Source organism: Mustela nigripes, chromosome 7, assembly GCF_022355385.1.
Source record: "Mustela nigripes isolate SB6536 chromosome 7, MUSNIG.SB6536, whole genome shotgun sequence".
Lineage (NCBI taxonomy): Eukaryota > Metazoa > Chordata > Mammalia > Carnivora > Mustelidae > Mustela > Mustela nigripes.
The window spans coordinates 1,526,238-1,543,680 of record NC_081563.1 but is presented as its reverse complement, the minus strand read 5'-3'; the positions used below and the strand labels follow the sequence as shown (position 1 = coordinate 1,543,680).

General features: G+C 60.8%; 1 protein-coding gene across 5 annotated transcripts in view; it reads left to right on the top strand.

Moving 5' to 3' along the window:
* The window catches only part of EIPR1 (EARP complex and GARP complex interacting protein 1), a 123,608-nt gene extending 110,901 nt beyond the window's left edge, over positions 1-12,707 (top strand). For 3 of the 5 annotated variants that reach the window (XM_059405082.1, XM_059405080.1, XM_059405084.1), the window contains 4 exons: positions 5,788-5,924; positions 8,331-8,498; positions 9,961-10,128; positions 12,178-12,707. In XM_059405082.1, the coding sequence (XP_059261065.1) occupies positions 5,788-5,924; positions 8,331-8,498; positions 9,961-10,128; positions 12,178-12,352 (648 nt within the window). In that variant the 3' untranslated portion in view covers positions 12,353-12,707. Of the gene's footprint in view, positions 1-5,787; positions 5,925-8,330; positions 8,499-8,682; positions 9,286-9,960; positions 10,129-12,177 lie in introns of those variants that run through there. The other 2 variants (XM_059405083.1, XM_059405081.1) reach the window with 2 other exon arrangements.
* The last annotated feature ends 4,736 nt before the right edge of the window (positions 12,708-17,443 follow it).

Sequence of the window (17,443 nt, the reverse complement as noted above, 5' to 3'; positions counted from 1 at the left end):
GTTGTTCCTCAGAGGCGCCCCCGCTCATCAGCTGGAACAGACCGCCCTCCGCCGGGTCACCGGAGTCCAGTCGGCGTGATGCGACCATTTTCCGTATTCTCATCCACCTCAGAGAGGAAAGTTAAATCCGCACGCATGACCTTTCCTGTTTCGAGCGGGGAGCCAAGGTCAAGCCGGCAGCTGTGGGGACGGGACACACCCTTTCCCCTTCAAAGAGACCTTAGGTTTCGGTGCAGCAAAGGGGAAAAGCCCTTTTAGTTCTGTTCTTTCTGCAAATAGAGTCCTGGTTGAAATACGCTAAAAATAAATGTAAAACGACCTCAGATCCCCTCTCCAGTGCTGTCTCTAACGCCCTGTGTGCATTTCCTGAAGATCGGAGGGCGCTGGCTTCCGGGAGGCGGGGGACAGAGTCCCTGGTGGGGCTTGGGAGCCGCCGGGCCCGCCAAGCAGGGGAGCCCATGCAGCCACACCCAGGGGCGGGGACGCCCACCCCGGGACCTGGGGAAGCCTGGGATGCGGCCGGGGGGACGGCAGGACCACCCCGGCCTCCCTGAGGCCCCTCTCCACTCGCCTGGGCAGCGGGGGGTCCTGCCCCTGCTGTCCCTGTTCCCCGCCGCCTTGCCCTTCCTCCCCTTCCCTGGCACGTCCCGAGGGCAGTGACGGGCTGGGCTCTCCTGCTGAGTCTGCTCCCACCGGCTCCGTCGTGTCCCGTGACTCACCCTGCACCCCGGAAGACAGGAGCGGCCCCTGCCTTCTGCCCACCCCCGAAGATAGACCGGAGCTCTGCCTGTCGGCCGCGCTCTTCAGGGGGTCATTTAATGTTTGCGGCCCTGCGGGGTGGGCTCTTGAACACCTCCATTTCCGTGGCCCGGGGTGGTGAGGGTGCCGGGGAGTGACAGGAGCAAAGCCTGGCTCAAAGGGACTGGGTCACTTCTCCAGTCACTTGGGACCAGGTGGGGCTCCAGCTCAGGGGGTTCACGTTCAAGGCTGGGGCTGGAATTTCCCAGCTGAGAGAGGTAGAGGACACTCCCATGACATTCCCAGGGGTGGGCAGGGGCTCGTGGCAGAGCCCGACCAGGAGCAAAGGGGCTCTGGCAGTGGTCACGGCTCGCATGGGAGTGGCCGCTCCCCTGTCTGCTGGGGAGCCCGGGCATGTCGGTGGGACTTGGCCGTGTGGGATGCTCCTACCCCTCATGCTCTGAGAGCCAGGGCCTGCCATGGCTGCGCCTGCTGCCTTCCCGCCAAGGAGGTGCAGAGCAGCTCCTCCACGATCTTCGGAGGTGGGCAGCATGTGTCTTTGGTCCCCAGCACCCTCACCACCCCGGGCCACGGTGGCAAGCAGTGCCGCTTCTGTCTTCGGGAGCCTCTGGCCACGTGCACTGCTCTCGACAGCACAAGGTGCGGCGTTTCCTTCGTCAGAGTTGTGTTCCTTTGTCCGTGGCCTGGCGGCGGTTACAGCTCTGAAGAGCAGCTCATGGGGTCGCTTTAGTCATTCCTTCTGGGGTGGGAGGCCCTGAATAGTTGGGCTCAATATCAAAAACCAGGTGACTGTGTGCCGTGCACTCTCTGGGGTTGTGGCTGAGCTGTCTCCGGTCACTGGGAAGCCAGAACACGTGGCTGCTTAGCCGTAGCGCATAGGCTGTGCCGGCTGCCCTGAGCAGGCCTCCAGACGTCGATGGCGAGCTCTCTTTCAGAGTGTCGCTAAAATGGACCCGGGGCACGGAGTTTCTATTGCCCAGTTAGATCACGCGCTAGAGTGAGCCCAGGAGTCGAAGCAGGAGGCCGGTCTTGCCCCTGCCCCACGGGCTGTGTGACCCAGGGTGAGGCGCCCACCCACTCGGGGTCTCAGGTTTCCCAGCTGCGAAGTCAGGGGGCTCGACCGACCCGTCCTGCAGCTGCTGGGATTCACTCTCGGTCTCCCCTCTCCTCTGGTCGGCACCTGTGTCTCTTCTCTAGCTCTAACAGGTGTCTGCAAAGGTGGCTGCTTCCTATGGCCCCCATGTGTCAGGGCAATGTCCGTGAGGATGTCAGGGACCTAGAAGCCGGGCGGCCCTCAGGTCCCTCATGTGGCTCTGGTGCAGGTGTTGGCAGCTGGGTCTCGTTTGAGGACTCGACCGCGGACGGGGGTGGCCCCAAGTTCTGAATGAGGTTATGGCAGGATGTGGTTGGCCCGAGGGCCTGGGCTCCTCACTTCCTGCACGTGGGCCTCTGAGCGTGGCAGCCAGCTTCACCAAAGCCAGGGAGACAGGGAGAATGTGAGCTAATGTCATCGTGGGACATCCCTCAGAACGGAGGACTCTGCTGTTTGACGGCTGACACCAGCGAGGGGCCACGCAGGCCCTGAGGTGCTGGGTGCTGCCTGCCTCCCGTGGGCTGTCCTACCTCCCGCCCTCGTGCCGACGGGCTACCCTTCCCCGGGCTCTGCTGCCTCCGCCTGTCTCGGCCTGCATCGCCTCGCCGTCCTGTTGGTCTGACACCCAGCACCACCCCTAGCCCAGCGGGGTTGTTTTCCGGCTCTGCTTTGTTCAGGCAAGAATCCCTCCATGCTGTCTTCTGCTGATTCAAGTTCTCTGCAGCCCCAGAGGCTGTCCTGGGTCCCGAAACTTTGTCTGGCTGCTCCAGCCCACCTGGTCTGTTTTCTCTGGAGTGTCTGGACCCCCTTATAACTCACACCATGGCCCGCTGTGAGTTGGCTGTTGTTGATGTGCAGTTATGAAATCTCTGTGCCTTGCCGCTCTCCTCTGTGAAATGGGTGTGTTAGGGTGTATGTCCTGTGCCCGCAGTGATTCCGCCGGGACGGGACAGCCGTAGCTGATGACCCACTGGCGTCACCAGTGGAGTTGAATGCTGCCCCTGGCGCTGGGTGAGATGTGGGCCAGGCCACCAATCACCCCCCCAAACCCGTCCCTCTGCTATGCTCAGTGTGGTGGGGCCCCTCGATGCACTTGCTGACGGGTGCACGGCTGCTTGCTGGTTGGTCATTGGGTTCATCCGTCCCTAACTCGCTTCCGCCAGCCGGCGTCTGGGGGACTGTTCTCGTGGCGTGGGCTCTGGAGACACCTTGTCTTCGGGGAGTCCCGGTGGGTCGGCCGTGATGCGAGTGCTGACAGCCGGGGGACGAGGCTCACGGGTCTTCCCTGTTGGGGGCCACGCCATGACCCTTCTCCATGGTGGCCTCACAGAAAAGTCGCTCCATCGAAGGTACGTGACGTGTCTTCTGAAGGTGCGGCCTCATGTTTTTACGTTTCTGAAGAGTTTGATGATGAATCAGTATGTTTAATAGAAGATTAATTAGAGCACTGAGTGCTGATTAGTTAGAAAATATACTCAGCCCTTTCACAGTCTGTGAAAGGGTCTTACTCAATTCCATCTTCAGAAAACTGAAATCGCACCTGTAGGAATTTTGACTTAATTTTTTTTCCATAATGGGAAACTATGAAACGATTTCTTAGCTGATACCGTGCACGTGGAGGTTAAACGAGCGAGAATAGCCAAGCCAAGCATGAGCTCACTGTGTGTCTCTAACATACATTTTGGAGCCATTTTTAGCATCCGAGGTCATGTTGCTTCTCTGGAAAGCATGCCCGTCGCTCCTCCGGGACAGTTTCTCTCCGCCTCCTGCCTGATCGCTCCTGCTCATCTTCCTCACGTGGCCCAGGGGCTGGGTCCCTGTCATGAGTTTCCTGTCGGCAGTTGTCTTTCTTCTGTGGCTTGGCGGTGGCGGCTCTGGTGTGGTGGGTCCCCTGTGGGCCCTGTGTGAGACTGCCCGCCACGGACCCTCATGCCTCGCGCTCCCCAGGGGCCCCGGTGCCAGGTCATTGGGAGAGTTGGAGGGGAAGAGCGGGTCGAGCTGCGTCCTTCGTCTGTTGCTCCGGGCGTGGTTACTGGGCAGTTTGTCCCTTCGCGTCACCCCCCGCCGCTGGCTGCTGTTGACTGGCCCTCGTGGCACCTGACAGGCTGAGCCAGGCCAGCCCTCCCTGGGAGTTTTGTGATGAGTCTTGGGGTTTGCTTGGGGTGTCCATGTGGGGTGTCATGGCCTGGTGCCGTGAGGACGCTGGTCTGGGGGGCGCCAGAGAAGCCCCGAGTGGGTGTGGCAGGTACAGGAGGGAGATGTGGGGGGGCCTGGTGGTTCCTGACATCGCCCTGAGAGCCTGTGGGGTCCTGGCTCCCCGGCGGCCCCCTTTCCTCTTCCCCCAGACATTGCCCCATGGCCGCTCCCCGTCCTCAGCTCTTACCACCACCACAGGACTGGCCTCAGGCCCTGTGCTCCAGGTCTGCCCCATGCTGCCGCCCTTGGTGGCTCTCTGTGGTCTCCAGGACCTCCGGGCGCCCATGTCGGCCTGGTACTCATGGGCACCAGTGGCTCTGGCGCTTGATGCAGCTGTCCCCGGCCTGGCCAGGCTCTGTGTTCTCTGCTTGGGTTGTGTGTCTGACCTCTGCCTCTGACCCCAGCTGCTGTCCCTTCATTTCTGACTTTCTGCACGCTCAGCACAGCCCCGGCCTCCTCAGGGACGGCTGCTCCCTGCATGATACACCACGTCAGGAAGGCAGGAAAAAGGTGTGTTTTTGGAGAAGGGTTTTCTGGGACAAGATGAGCCAGGAAAGCTTGCCGAAGAGGGGGTGGGGCAGGGGAGTGTGTCCTGGGTGGGCGGCCATTGCTGCAGGGCTTGCTGGAATGAGGGGTCCCTTGGAGAAGTCCATCTCGACAGATGTGTCCTCCATCACATTTCTTACATGGGCCAGTCTCCCCAGAGAGGAGGCGGCGCGCTCCCCTACGGCTCTAATTGAATCCCCTCGCACTGCCCGCAGACTCTGTGGGGCTGCCCCAGGCCTGTCCACGTCGAGTCTGGGGGCTCGCCCTGACCCTGTGCTGCAGGGGCCCTGATGAGCACTGAGATGGGCTGCAGGGCCAGGACAGTCACAGGGACGCTCCCTGTCCCCCGTGACTCGGTCAAACCTCCCTCAGTTCCCGCCCAGGGCTCCTCCAAAGAATGAGGCTGGTGTTCAAGGTAACGGGAATGGGGTGCTGCGCCCAGGGGACGGGTGTCTGAGAGCTCCGGGGACGCCTCTCCCTGCCGAAGTCACTGTGTGGGCAGAGGGTCAACCCCCAGATTGGAAGAATGGTGTGGCCAGTGGAAAACCTCTTCCATCAAGGGCCACGTGGGCCTGTGGGCAGGGACACGCGTGGTGGGAAGCTCTTATTCCCGCTCATGACCAGGAGCCCCTTGTCTCTCAGGACACGGCGGTGCTGGCCCAGAGACAGCCCCAGCGGGTCTCACAAGGCCTTGGTCAAACCTTTGGAGAAAGAGCCTGGAGGCCTGCGAATGGGAGACGCGTGTCCTGAGACCGGCGTCCATCTGGGCACCACGGGTGGGAGGCGTGTGCCCTGAGACTGGGCGTCTGACCGGCACGCGTGTCTGGGACAGCCGCACCACCCTGTCTGAGTGCGGCTTTGGTGAGGCTGGGTGTGCGAGGTGCCCGGTGGTGCCGCCTTCTGGTTGGAGCCCATGATCCGGGCACAGCCTAGCAAGTCCTAGTCCATCCAGGGCCTATTCATACGTTTTCTGTTTTTTGCTGTGCTCAGTTTGATGGGTTTTTTTCCCCAATAAGGTGCAAATAAAGGCAAAGAAACAAAGACAGAGCTTCTTAATTATTTTCAGTAATTATTTCCAAAAATTATTTTCAATAATAGCCTGTGAATATAGGATGTCCTCTTAAATTCTCAGAAAAAAAGTTTACATTCCTGTTTTTTCTCCTTCCCTTTTCTGAAACACTGCCCACTCCCAGCTGGCCAGCTCGGCGTCCCTGGAAGGGAAGGGACAGCTGAAGTTCACCTCCGGACGGTGGAGCCCTCACCACACCGGCACCCAGGTGGCCACCGCCAACGACACGACCATCCGAGGGTGGGACACGCGGAGCATGAGGTCAGTGATGGCGTGACCCCGCCGACGCCCCCTCTCCGTCCGCGAGGGGCGGTTCCAGGTCACACGTGCCTAGGGACACCCGGCTTGTCGGTCTTCGTCTGGTTTTGTGCAGGAAGGCGCACGTCTTGTTTGGTGTCTCTGCCCCAGCTTGAGCTTGAGCCAGCAGCCCCGTGGGGCCCAGTGTTCCTCCCCTGCCCATTTACTGTCTCGTGTGGCTGTCCCTGGAGTGAATGGTGGCTGTTGTAATGAGAATCAGGATTGGGATTTGAAACGTCACATCTCGGCAAGGAGAGGGGGACCGCCGGCTTGTCGGTCCCTGTGATTGGCGAGCACAGGTGGGCAGGCGCGGCCCCAGGTGAGGCCTGTGACTGTCGCTGTGCCTTTAAGGGCGGCACCTCTCGGGGAAGCACGGTTTGTCATGTAAAGTCATTATGCTCTGCAGCCAGCGGTTCTAATGGAACAAATAAGAGCGATTTTTCTGTTCCAGGTGTGGTTTGATAGGCAAAGGAGTGATGGTGTGCACATCTGTTGCCGTGGCAACGGGAGCCGAGCAGCCGCTGTTAAGATACAGTTTACCCCTGAGCACGTAGTAATTTATCACCAGGCTGCGGAGACGCCTGTCTCCGAGTCACGGGTGCTGCCCTCGGGGGGGGGGTGGGCACAGCTTTAAATTTAGGTCCATGGCCTCTCCGAAAACTCAGAGGCCAATAAATAATCAGTTGCCACTTCCTCAGGGTGCGTGGATCTGCTCGAGGGGGTTCACTGCGGAAGCGGAGAGCCAAGGGCGTCGGCCCAAGGAACGTGCTGCGGGAGAGCCGTTTCTGCGGGTCCCTGGGCCATCAGTCCCTGTGCACACCTTGTTCTTTAAAGGACACGAGGAGGTTCTATACCCAATGCAGGACGTTACACGCCCCCCACAACGAGAGCAGACATGCTCTGGGCCGCGGAGCTCCGTCCCCTTGGCCCTGCCCCCAGGCAGGGTTCTCACTGATTATTGCTTCTCCTTTTGTGAGTGGCTTTGGTTTTATTTAGCCAAGATGCTTTGGATGTTTCTTCTGGAACACATTGTGCTTTGGTGTTGACATCACTGACCCCCAGGCCACGCAAAGACCCTGGGCCGGTGCTCTGTGTGTGGGGGACTGTCCGCCTAGCACCCACCAACCTGCCAGGATTTTGTGTTGTACAGTTGCCAGTTTCCCTTGGAAGGTCTTCTGGGTTTTGGGTATCTTCTTTTAGGAAAAGATCTGAGGATATTGGAAAAGTGCGGGATGTAAAAATCATTTCAAGATAAAAAAGTGGTTTAGGGTCAGGAATTGTGGCGTGGGAGAAGATGGAAGGGAGTGAGTTTACCCGCCTCGAGGGTGGAGGGGTGCGCACTTGGCATGGCTGTGGGATGTGCAAGGTGATCACAGGAAGCCAGGCTGCCTGCTGGAGGCCTGGGAAGTGGGAGGGCTTGCTGGGGAAACTAAGTCACACCTGGGGGAGAAAATGCACAGAGCAACATGGTCAGCAGTGCCTCCCCCCCTCGCAACCGGGTACGGGACTTTGGTTCCAACCCTCGTCCAGCCTCTCTGATGACCTGCGTGTCCCCCCCACTCCCCGACCCCATTTGGGTTTCTGACATCAGAAGGGCGTCAGACTGATGGAATGTTCTCATTCCACACCCGTGGAGGAGCGGCTTGGAGCGTGGAGGTCAGGTGTGTACAGGACGGGACACATACATGCCTGTGCATATGCCTCATGTGCACGTGTGTGTGCATGTGTGTGTCCATGCGTCTGTGCCATGTGCATATGGGCGTGCATACACTGTAAACAGCCATGTGACCGTCGTACCTGGGTCTCCTGGGGCACGGGCCATGGTGGAGGTGCTCCGTGACGTGCTGAGTGGACAGACGGCCCAGCCCTGACCCACACCTTCCCTTCATTGCTTTTTATTGCTTTTCCAGTGTTTTCGTTCTTCTGCCCGTCTGTGTCTCCCAACACACCCGCACTGTCCCGCCAGCCTGCTGCTGGCCGTTTGCTTTCCTTGTCCATGTCCTCCTGGGACCTGGTCAGCACTCCTGCGGCTGTCACCGTCCTGCTAACTTGATGTCTTCTCCAGGGGCCAGGTCACACTGGGACAGCCAGGAGCCGGCATCAACCCACAGCTTCTGGGAGTCACAGATGTGCTCTCGGAGAGGCCTCGGCTGGGTACCCCTGGAAGAGGCACTGAGGGGGAGGTCACCAGGCCTCCTGGAACCCAAGCCGGCCCCGTCGCTTGGGGGAACCCCAGCCTGCTTGGCCATGGTGGGCCGAGCGGTCCCCCGAGGCTGGCAGTCGATGGGGAGCCGGAGGCTGGGCCATTCTGCACCATGGGGTCCCCATGACGCACTTCCTATCCCGTGTGCCTCCCTTGCTGTCTCACAGCCAGATATACTGCATTGAGAACGCCCACGGGCAGCTGGTGCGCGACCTGGACTTCAACCCCAACAAGCAGTACTACCTCGCCAGCTGCGGGGACGACTGCAAGGTGAAGTTCTGGGACACCCGGAACGTCGCTGAGCCCGTGAAGACCCTGGAGCAGCACTCCCACTGGTAGGGCCTCCTGCACACTGCGGGCGTGGGGTGGCTTGCAGCCTATTTTGCGAACACCTGTCCTGTTTGGAAAGGCACAGACCGGCTTAGTTTGTGCTGCTGTGAATCATTCAGCGCACCCGGTTTGATTTTTCCTAAAGAAATACCGATTCCAGACCCGAATGTTTGTGATTTATAAACATAGGAAAGAAGAAAAACATCGCCCCTATGTTCTCCTGCAGTTGTGCCAGTACGTGTGTGCAAACAGTGAGCACAGAGGTTCGTGCAGCATCGTTGGCCACGCTGCGGAGTGGGAAACCGCTCTCATGCCCATCGGCAGGGCGCGGGCTCGCTCGGTCTGTGGGGATGGTGCTGTGGGTGGGGAGGACACGAGCTCAGTGTGGGGGGCAGACGCTGCCCAAGAGCAGTTGTCACTCCTGACACGTCACGTGCTGTTTACCGCATGCTGGGTACTTGCGCTAACGCAGGTGAGAGTCCAGTCCGGGCCGGTGTGCCTGGTGTAAGCTAGCTTTCATCCCAGTGAGGCATGCGTGTGTTTGTGTAAGTGCATGCTTCTGTGTGTGATTGTCTGTGTGTAAGTGAGCTCATGAGGGTGTGTGCGGTCTTGTGTGCGTGTTATTTGTGTAAGTGTGCGCTTGTGTGTGTGATTGCCCATGTGCACGTGAGCTCGTGAGGGTGTGTGGGGCTTGTGTGTGTGTATATGGAAGAAACATCTAGAAGAGTAAGAACAAAACTGCTGTCAGGAGATTTTGCTCAGGCCAGGGTGGGCACATCCCAGGAAAGTTGACTTTTTCTGGTCTGTGTCCCTAAATTCTTTGAATTACTTACCAGAATCCATGTTTCTGCACTCAGGACATTAATTTTTTTTTCCTTTTTTGAGAAATTTAAGTTCAGTTAATTAACATATGACATATTATTGGTTTCAGAGGTAGAGGTTGTGGTCAGGACATTCAGAAACCTGGCATGCTGCATAGAGTACAGTTTTGCCAGGTTCTGTAAGTTGCTGTGGTGGGCACAGTCCGAGGAGAGACGCCATCCTCCGCGACCCCGCGCGCTGGCTGCCGGCACTCCGCTCGGCTCACTGAGCTCGCTGCGGGGCTGTGCCCCCGGGCCCCATGGCTGCCGCTCGTGGGTGTTGCCCTGGGGTTTGGCCCCGTTGCCAGGTCATCTGTACTCTGTCCTTTGCTCCTGGGGCAGTTGTGGCCGTTAGGATTTGGGAAGGCGGGCGGCAGAGGAGGGTGGCCGCGAGCCCTCCTCTCGCTCTGAGGTTTGCGCTTCCATCTGGTCTCGTCTCTCTTTGCCGGGACCGAAGAGAAGGTTGTAGACAAACATGCAGGAAGTCCAGCCCTCTGCTGGGAGCTTCCCGCGTCCGCCCGTGCGGTCTGGGGTCCACTGCCCGCGGTCCCGGCGCTGCCCCGTCCAGGAGGGGCCGAGTGGAGCCGAACTGCCTGCTTGCCTCCAGGGTGTGGAACGTCCGCTACAACCACTCACACGACCAGCTTGTCCTCACGGGCAGCAGCGACAGCAGGGTCATCCTGTCCAACATGGTGTCCATCTCATCCGAGCCCTTCGGCCACCTGGTGGATGACGACGACCTGAGTGACCAGGAGGAGCGCCGCCCAGAGGGGAAGTAAGGGCGCTTGCTCTCCGTGCTGCGCGGCTCGCTTCTCCCAGGCCCCTCGCGGCGGAGGCGGCTCCCGTCGGGCCGTCTGTGCGTGTGGTCAGGGCGGCCTCCTCCACTGCCGGCTTGGGACTCCCAGTTCTGGAGGATGTTGGTCCCGGCCACAGGGGCGTGGGGGTCGGGGTGGGTTAGCTCATGCCATCTTGTGTGGGTTCTGAAACACAAACCTGGTCGATGTCTGTCCATTTCCTTCTCGAGCGCTGTCCAGGGGATCTTAAAGACCATCACTTGTCTTCCAGCGCGGGCTCAGGCAGCAATGAGAGCCTGTGAGCCCCTGTGAGCCACAGGCAGTCCCCAGTGTCCTCGTCTCCGGCTGGGATGGGAGCTGTGTGTCCGGTCGGCGGCCCTCACTGTGGCGGGGTGCGGACTCCAGGCCAGCGCCCTCAGCCCCAAATGCGGGGGTTCCCCGGCACTCCTCACCCTGAGGCTCCGGAGGGAACGTGGGAAGCCTGTCAGCTGTCGTGCCTCTTGGTGGCGAGCTCTCCATCCCTAATTGCATCTGTTTAGGGGCTAACTCTGCAAACCAGGGCTCACACCCCCGGGAAGAGTGGGGCTCCTGGGGACCCAGGACTCCTGTGGGTCCCACTTCTGTTGGCGCAGAGCAGGGGCACCCCGGTCCAGGGCTCGTATCAGAGCCTCGGGCTATGAGCAGAGTGCGACTGCGGCTTCTGTGCGTGGAGGAAGAAGCCGAGAGCCCGTGTCTTTGGTCGGTGGTGTGGACTCTAAATCAGGACAGCCCTTGTATTTCGAGTAGATCCTTTCTTGTGAGGGGAGCTGCACGCAGAGGCTCACGGCTCCTGCATCCAGGGCAGGAAGGTCTGGGATAAGCCCCAGTTGCGTTTATCAGCCGAGCTCGACCATGCCACAGGGCTTGTCCTTCTGCTCGAGGTTCTTTACTGTCCTGTGGTCCAAATTCTCCTTCATCTACCGGAGCTTGGCCCAGCTTCGTGTCTGAGAAGAGATCTTGGTATTGGGGCCTTTTCACAGCTGTTTTCTGTCCAAGCACGCAGACACATAGTTAGAAACACGGTCGCCATGGTGTTGGGGCCATGATTTCCTGACCTTCACCAGCTTCTCTGTGCGCAGCCTTGCGGGGGAACAGCAGGCACCTGTGTGGCTCCCAGGGGGGGAAGGCTGGTGGAGGCAGCGACATCAGCGTGGGTGTCCCCACAGTCCTGCTCCTTTGGTCCGTCCACGTGACTTACTAAACTCAGGAGAATAGAGTCCCCAAGAGAACTCAGGCGGCGTTTGTAACCAAGCCCCGGTGGGCACGGCAGGCCCGTCTGTGGGACGGGATAGAGGACACAGCACTAGAGGCCGGGGAGAGACCCAGAGGGCGGCTGCGTCGCTGGGGAAAGGCCAGGAGCGCCGAGTAGAAACGGGAAGAAGAGGACAGGGGAGCCGTGGCCTTGGGGCGTGTTCTGGGTGTGGCCACTTAGAATGGACGACGTGACGTCCTGTCTGAGTCGGCAGGGACGTGTGTGTGCTCCGGGCTCACGCGGTGTCACTCGGCACCGTCGGGTCAGGGTCCCTGCAGAAGGAGAGCGGTCGCCCTGATTTACAGGGAGGTGTTGTGGGAGCCCTGGCGGATCGCGCCCCGAAGCTGAGACCAGGACCAGGGACCCCTTCCTGCCCAGCCGGGGGGTACTGCGTGCCCTGGGTCAGCTCCGTATCCCTGAGCAGGGCGGGGTTGCGCTGGCTGTCCCCAGGGTCCTTTCGGCTTCTCTTCACCCTTTACTCAGCCCTCGTGGGTGTTTGCGGTCACCGTCCCCCGGAACCGCGGGGCCCCGGCAGACTCGCAGGCCCCTGCTCTTCTGCAGCCGGAGAGAACACAGTGTCGGCAGGTGGCTTCCCGGTTCCTCACGGCCGCGTGAGGGTGTCTGTGGCCCAGCGCCAGCTGCTATCCGTCTTCCTGTCCCACGGATGAGGGGAGCCAGGCCCCGGGCCTGGGCAGGACGCCCTGCCGCCTGGCTCACACGTGTCTCTGGTGCCTTGTAGGAGCCAGGAGCCTCCACAGGACAGCGTCATCGCGACCTACGAGGAGCACGAGGACAGTGTGTACGCCGTGGACTGGTCCTCTGCTGACCCCTGGCTCTTTGCCTCCCTGAGTTACGACGGGAGGCTCGTCATCAACAGGGTGCCCCGGGCGCTGAAGTATCATATACTGCTCTAGCGCTGCCCCGACCCTCCATCGGCAGTCCGCGAGGGTGCAGCGGTCCTTGGGGACAATTTCCCAGGTCGCTCTGCGTCTGGGAGAACCAGCGTTGCTGGTCTCTTCCCGCGAGCTTTTATAAGGAACGAGGGAGCTTCTGCCGACAGCGGCCGATCCCACCCGACGTCTCCCCTCGCTGATGGGACCCGTCCTCACTGGGCGAGAGCCGTCCTGCCACAGTCACTGTTTCCTCTCTCCAGGCTCTTTCAGGGTGTTGGGAGTTTCACTAAAAAAAAAAAAAAAAATCTGTTTCCATAGTTTTAATTCCTCTTTCTCTTGAGATTAAGAATAAAATAAAATAAACAAGGCCATGCTACACGGGCTCCTGACTCATTCTTTCAAGAACTCTGCCCCATACCGCCTTGTCTCTGTTCCTGCTCAGAAAGGAGGCCCATGCATAGAGGGGCTGCTGCACTCCTGCCTCCTGGGCCTGACCTGTCTGTCTGTGGACCCTGGCGTCTGGGCCACTGGCCTGGGGGGCTCTGACCGTGACCATGAACAGGTGTCATGTCAGCCTCGGGCACGTGGTCCTGCCTGCTGGTCCATACTGGGACCTGCTCACATCATGCCTGTGGTACTGGAGGTGCGACTCCTCGTCCCCGAAGTGGCACACCTGCCCTTGGTCCACAAGATCACTCTTCCTTGTGAGATCCTGTCGTGGCGCTGACACCGGCTCCTTGGTAGTCCCAAACACAGAGCACGTGGACTTCTGCCTGGTCCTCCTCCGTGGACCCAGGGGGAGGAGGACAGGGGGGGCCTGGGGGAGGGGACGATGTTCATTGAGAACTTCCGCATGCCTCCCGTGGGCCAGGCACTGTGCTAGGTGCCACGGGTATGGCAGAGTAAGGCATAGGTCAGGGCCCACCTGGCAGTGTAGACTGCGCTGGGAAACCCCTGTCAGCCAGCTGGTTGTGTATCTGTTCTGCTGGAGGCAGACACGGGGACAGATGCCGGGGCAGTACAGAGCAGGGCTGAGGAAGTGCTGCGGAAGCAGGAGCAGGACGGGGGGTGGGGGCATCTGATTCTGAGTGAAGGGCCTCTCACAGTAGCTGACTGTGTGGGAGAGCTGTGGCAAAGGGAGAGTGTATGCAGAGCCCCGGGGTGCAGGGGCCTGGCCTGACCAGGAGCACAAGGAGACTGCTAAGACAATGGCAGGAGAAGATGGCAGGAGGCCCAGGACCTGAGGTCAGAAACCCCAGAGCGGAGGCATGGACTGGTGGCCTGGGACCACGGTGGAAGCTTTGCGTCTGCTTTTGTTACTGTTTGTTGCTTTGGTGACAGAGTTTAACACATGCAGAGGTTCCCAGTCTGCGTCTGGAACAGTTCCTTACCCCCAAACCCCTGCTGCTCGCCTCCCCTCCCACAGCCCAGCCCCTGCAGTGCCGCTCCCCGGCTGTCGCTCAGTGTCTCAGAGGTGTCCTGTGCGAATGACTGAGGTGGCACTCTCAGCACAGTACCTGTCGATGCTTCCAGGGGCCTCGCATGTTGTTTCCAGTTCCAGGTGGTCACGACTGGGGCTGCTGGGACTCTCGGCATGTGGGTGTTTGTAAACATCAGTTTTCATTTTCCCTGGCAGGCCTTTGCATACTATACCTGCAGGCCAGATCCCTGCCACCACCTGCTTTTGTCAATAAAGTTTTATTGTCACATGGCCCCCTGTTCCTCTGTGTGTGGTCCCGGGGGCCTTGCGCTGCCGCAGAGCTCAGCAGCCGCAGCAGGGACTGTGCGGCCCCCAGTGTCGAGCATGGCTACCCTCTGACCTTTCACAAAGAAAGCGTGCGGACACCTGCCTTTGCGTCCACTTGGTGGTGTGCTGCTGGGCTGGGCTGGGCAGTGCGCGCGCTCCCCTGAGCTGCTCCTTCTCTCCGCCCCCCCCCCCCCTCTACCCTGGGCCTCCAGGCGCGTGGCCGCCGCAGGGCTCATTCGCGCTCCCGCCACAGCGGATGCTGAGGAGCGATTGTGTGCGTACTTACTGTCCGTCTGCGGGTCCTTTGCTGAAGCTCTTTTCTTTTCTTTCTTTTTCAGAGAGGGAGAGAGAGTGCGCATGAGCAGAATGAGGAAGAGAGAATTTTTTTTTTTTAAGATTTTGTTTGTTCATATTAGAGGGGGAGGGAGAAAGAAAGCGAAGCAGGCTCCACGCCCAGCACAGCCCGACACGGGACTGGCTCTTACAACCCCGAGGTCACGACCTGGGCCAATATCGAGAGTTGGATGTGCCCCTGGCCCGCTTTTTTTTTTTTTTTTTTAAAGTGAAATTGACCATTAATTATTGTGTATTTAAGGACTAGCGACTGTGCGCTCTCCCGTGCTCCGAGTGCGAGCCCTGTGTCGGGCACACGGTGGGCAGACGCCTCCCGCCGGCTTTCATGTCTCCGCTTCCTTCGCGCGTCTCCCGAGAGCCCGGGCTTCAGGCTTTGTTGAGGTCCAGCTCACCCTTCATTTTCTTCTGAAGGCTTCCTAGTTTTAGATTTTATGTTTGGATCTGATTCTTTTCAATAAGGTGTGAGGTTCTGCTCACGAGACTTTGTCGCACGGCGCCCTCCGAGTCTTCTGGCCCCGTGTTAGGAACCTTCCCGCACTGACTTGCTTTGCTTCTGTGTCCGACGTCTGCCAGCCCCGTGCGTGCGGGGCGATTTCTGGACTATCCGGTGGCACCAGTCTCGGTGTCTGTCACGGGGGCGTCCAGAGCCGCTGATGGATGCTCCAACCTGACTCCTTCCCGGGGCTGCCCGGCCACTGCGCTCCCCGCATCAGCACCCGGCCACAGCCGGGCTCTGCTGCCCCTGCGCGGTGGCACTGCTCTGGGCCCGTGGAGGGAGGCCACGGCTGCAGCGGGTGCTCCTGCGGGGGACCCTCCCTCTGGGCGGTCAGAGGTGAAGGGCCCCCTCCCGAGTGTTGGCGGCTGTGAGCCCCTGTGGCTGCCGCTGTCCTTGCTGCTCACACAAAATCGCCGGGGGTGGGGGGCTGGGGTGCGAGGAAACAAGCCTTTGTTTCCCTAAAAGGCAGGAAAGTCTCCACTCCATGGAAGCTCTTCAGCCAGAACCGGAAGGCCCACATACGTCCAGCCGGGGTGCTGGGGGAGGAGTGAAGAAGAAAAGAAGGCTCGCGGCCACATCGGTTGGCTGTGCCGGCCTCTCCCTGCCCCCCGTAGGGAGCCGGCCCCTGAGAGGCCTGGCGGAGCCACCTCGGCCGTCCCAGGTGCCGTGGCTCCTGGGACTCGTGATTGCGAGGCCACCTGGGCGGCGTGCTGCAGGTGCAGCACAGGGACGCGGGAGGCACCAGTCGAGGTGCCATTGAGGGGTCGGCAGGCGGCCGAGAGGCCGGAGGTGCTTGGTTTCAGGCTGGGTCAGGTGGGGCCGTGGGATGTGTAGACAGATTAGAAGTAGGTATGCGGCAAGGGAAGGCCCCGGCGAAGGCCAGGTTTGGTCAGAGCGACTAGGGCGGTTGCAGGGTGGGGGGTGAGGGAGCCGAGCAGCTGGGTTTGGGCTGCGTGGTTGACACGCCCGTGAGCCCAGCAGCCACCTCAAGCAGCGTGTGGATGTTTGAGCTGAGCGCCAGGGAGGGGTCTAGGCTGGGTGTGTGGGGAGAGGCGTCTACTGCCATCGCCAAGGTGGTGCGGGCCACCCTGGCCTGCCTACCGTGGAGTCGGTGCTGGGAAGATCGGGGCCAAGCCCTGGCAGGAAGCCGAGGAGGCAGGGGCCTGCCAGGGAGAGAGGAGGGGCGCAGGGGGAGGCACGAGTGACCCGCCGCATGGGGTGTTCTGGAAGCCAAGGGAAGCAAGCGTTCAGGAGAGGACCCGTCGGCCATCCGGTGTCACCTGGGGCCCTCGGGGGCAGAGCGCATCGGCCCGGCAGCGTGGAGGTTGCCGGCACGAGCCGCCGCGTTGGGAAGGGGCTCCTAATCCCCTGGGCTCCGCCGTACGTCGTCTCTGTGGAGAAGAGCGGTCAGTGCCCCAAAGCTGATGGTCTGCCTCGAGATGAAGTACTCGCTGGGACTGAAATGCCGCTGTGGACACAGCCCCCGTCTTTGTGAAACTCGTGAAAAAATGTTTGCTCTTAATCGCTCTCAAGCACCGGAAGCCACAGCGAGGCCCGTTGCAGAGGGAGCGGCTTCTCAGGTCCGGCCCAGGGCCCCGCGTGCAGACGGGAAGCAGAGCCGGTGAGTCAAGACAGACGTCACTCCCTCCGGTCCTGGGCCGACACGGGCCTCCTTTAGCTTCTGCGCGGTCCTCTTTAACGGCAGAGGGCCTTCGAGGCACACCAGAATGGGGTGGGGGGCAGCTCGTCCCTGACCCCCGTGTAGCGCGACCGTCCTGCGCTCTGCGGTCCCCGGAGAAGGCGATGAGGACGGTGACGGGTTCGGGTCCGCAGAGCCTGGGGGCTTGCCAGGGACACAGCCGACGGGCTGATCGGAGGTGCTGGCCCGTGTGTGGTCACACCACCGGCTGTTCATCCGTCAGTCCACCACTGACCATCGGTGTCTGTGCCCTGAGCCCCCCCGCCTACCCACCCACGTCTTACGTCCCTGTGGCAAGGGGCGCGCTGCGTGAACGCTGCTGGTCCCCCAGGCTGCACAGACCGCTGGCCAGGCCGCATGGCCTCGTCTTCCGGCACGCTTTTCCTTCTCCGCCTGGCACAACTCTCTGCTCATTCTCGGAAAACCGGCTCCAGGGTCCCCTCCTTCAGACACTTCCCCGACCCACCACCAAGTCGGGCCCACAAGGCTCCTGGCATCTTCTCAGGGGGGAGCCAACGGCCCTGCTGCTGCCGGTGTCGGGCTCCCCTGCTCGTGCGTGGCTGTGGGGCAGCTCTCGCTTCCCCCGCTCACCGACGTGCAGGCCGAGCCGGCATTTCTTGGCTGGGCGCCCAGCCCTGGGGAGCCCCTGAGCCTTCCAGCAGTACCGACCCTTGTGCTGCCCGCCGTGCAGGGAAACTGGCTTGGTGCGGGGCTCCCCACACCCCTTCTCAGGTGCCTCTGCCCGGCCTGTGTTCAAAGAGTCGTGGCACCGTGGCTGGGGGTGTGGCCTTGTTGAGACGACCCAGCCAGCACACA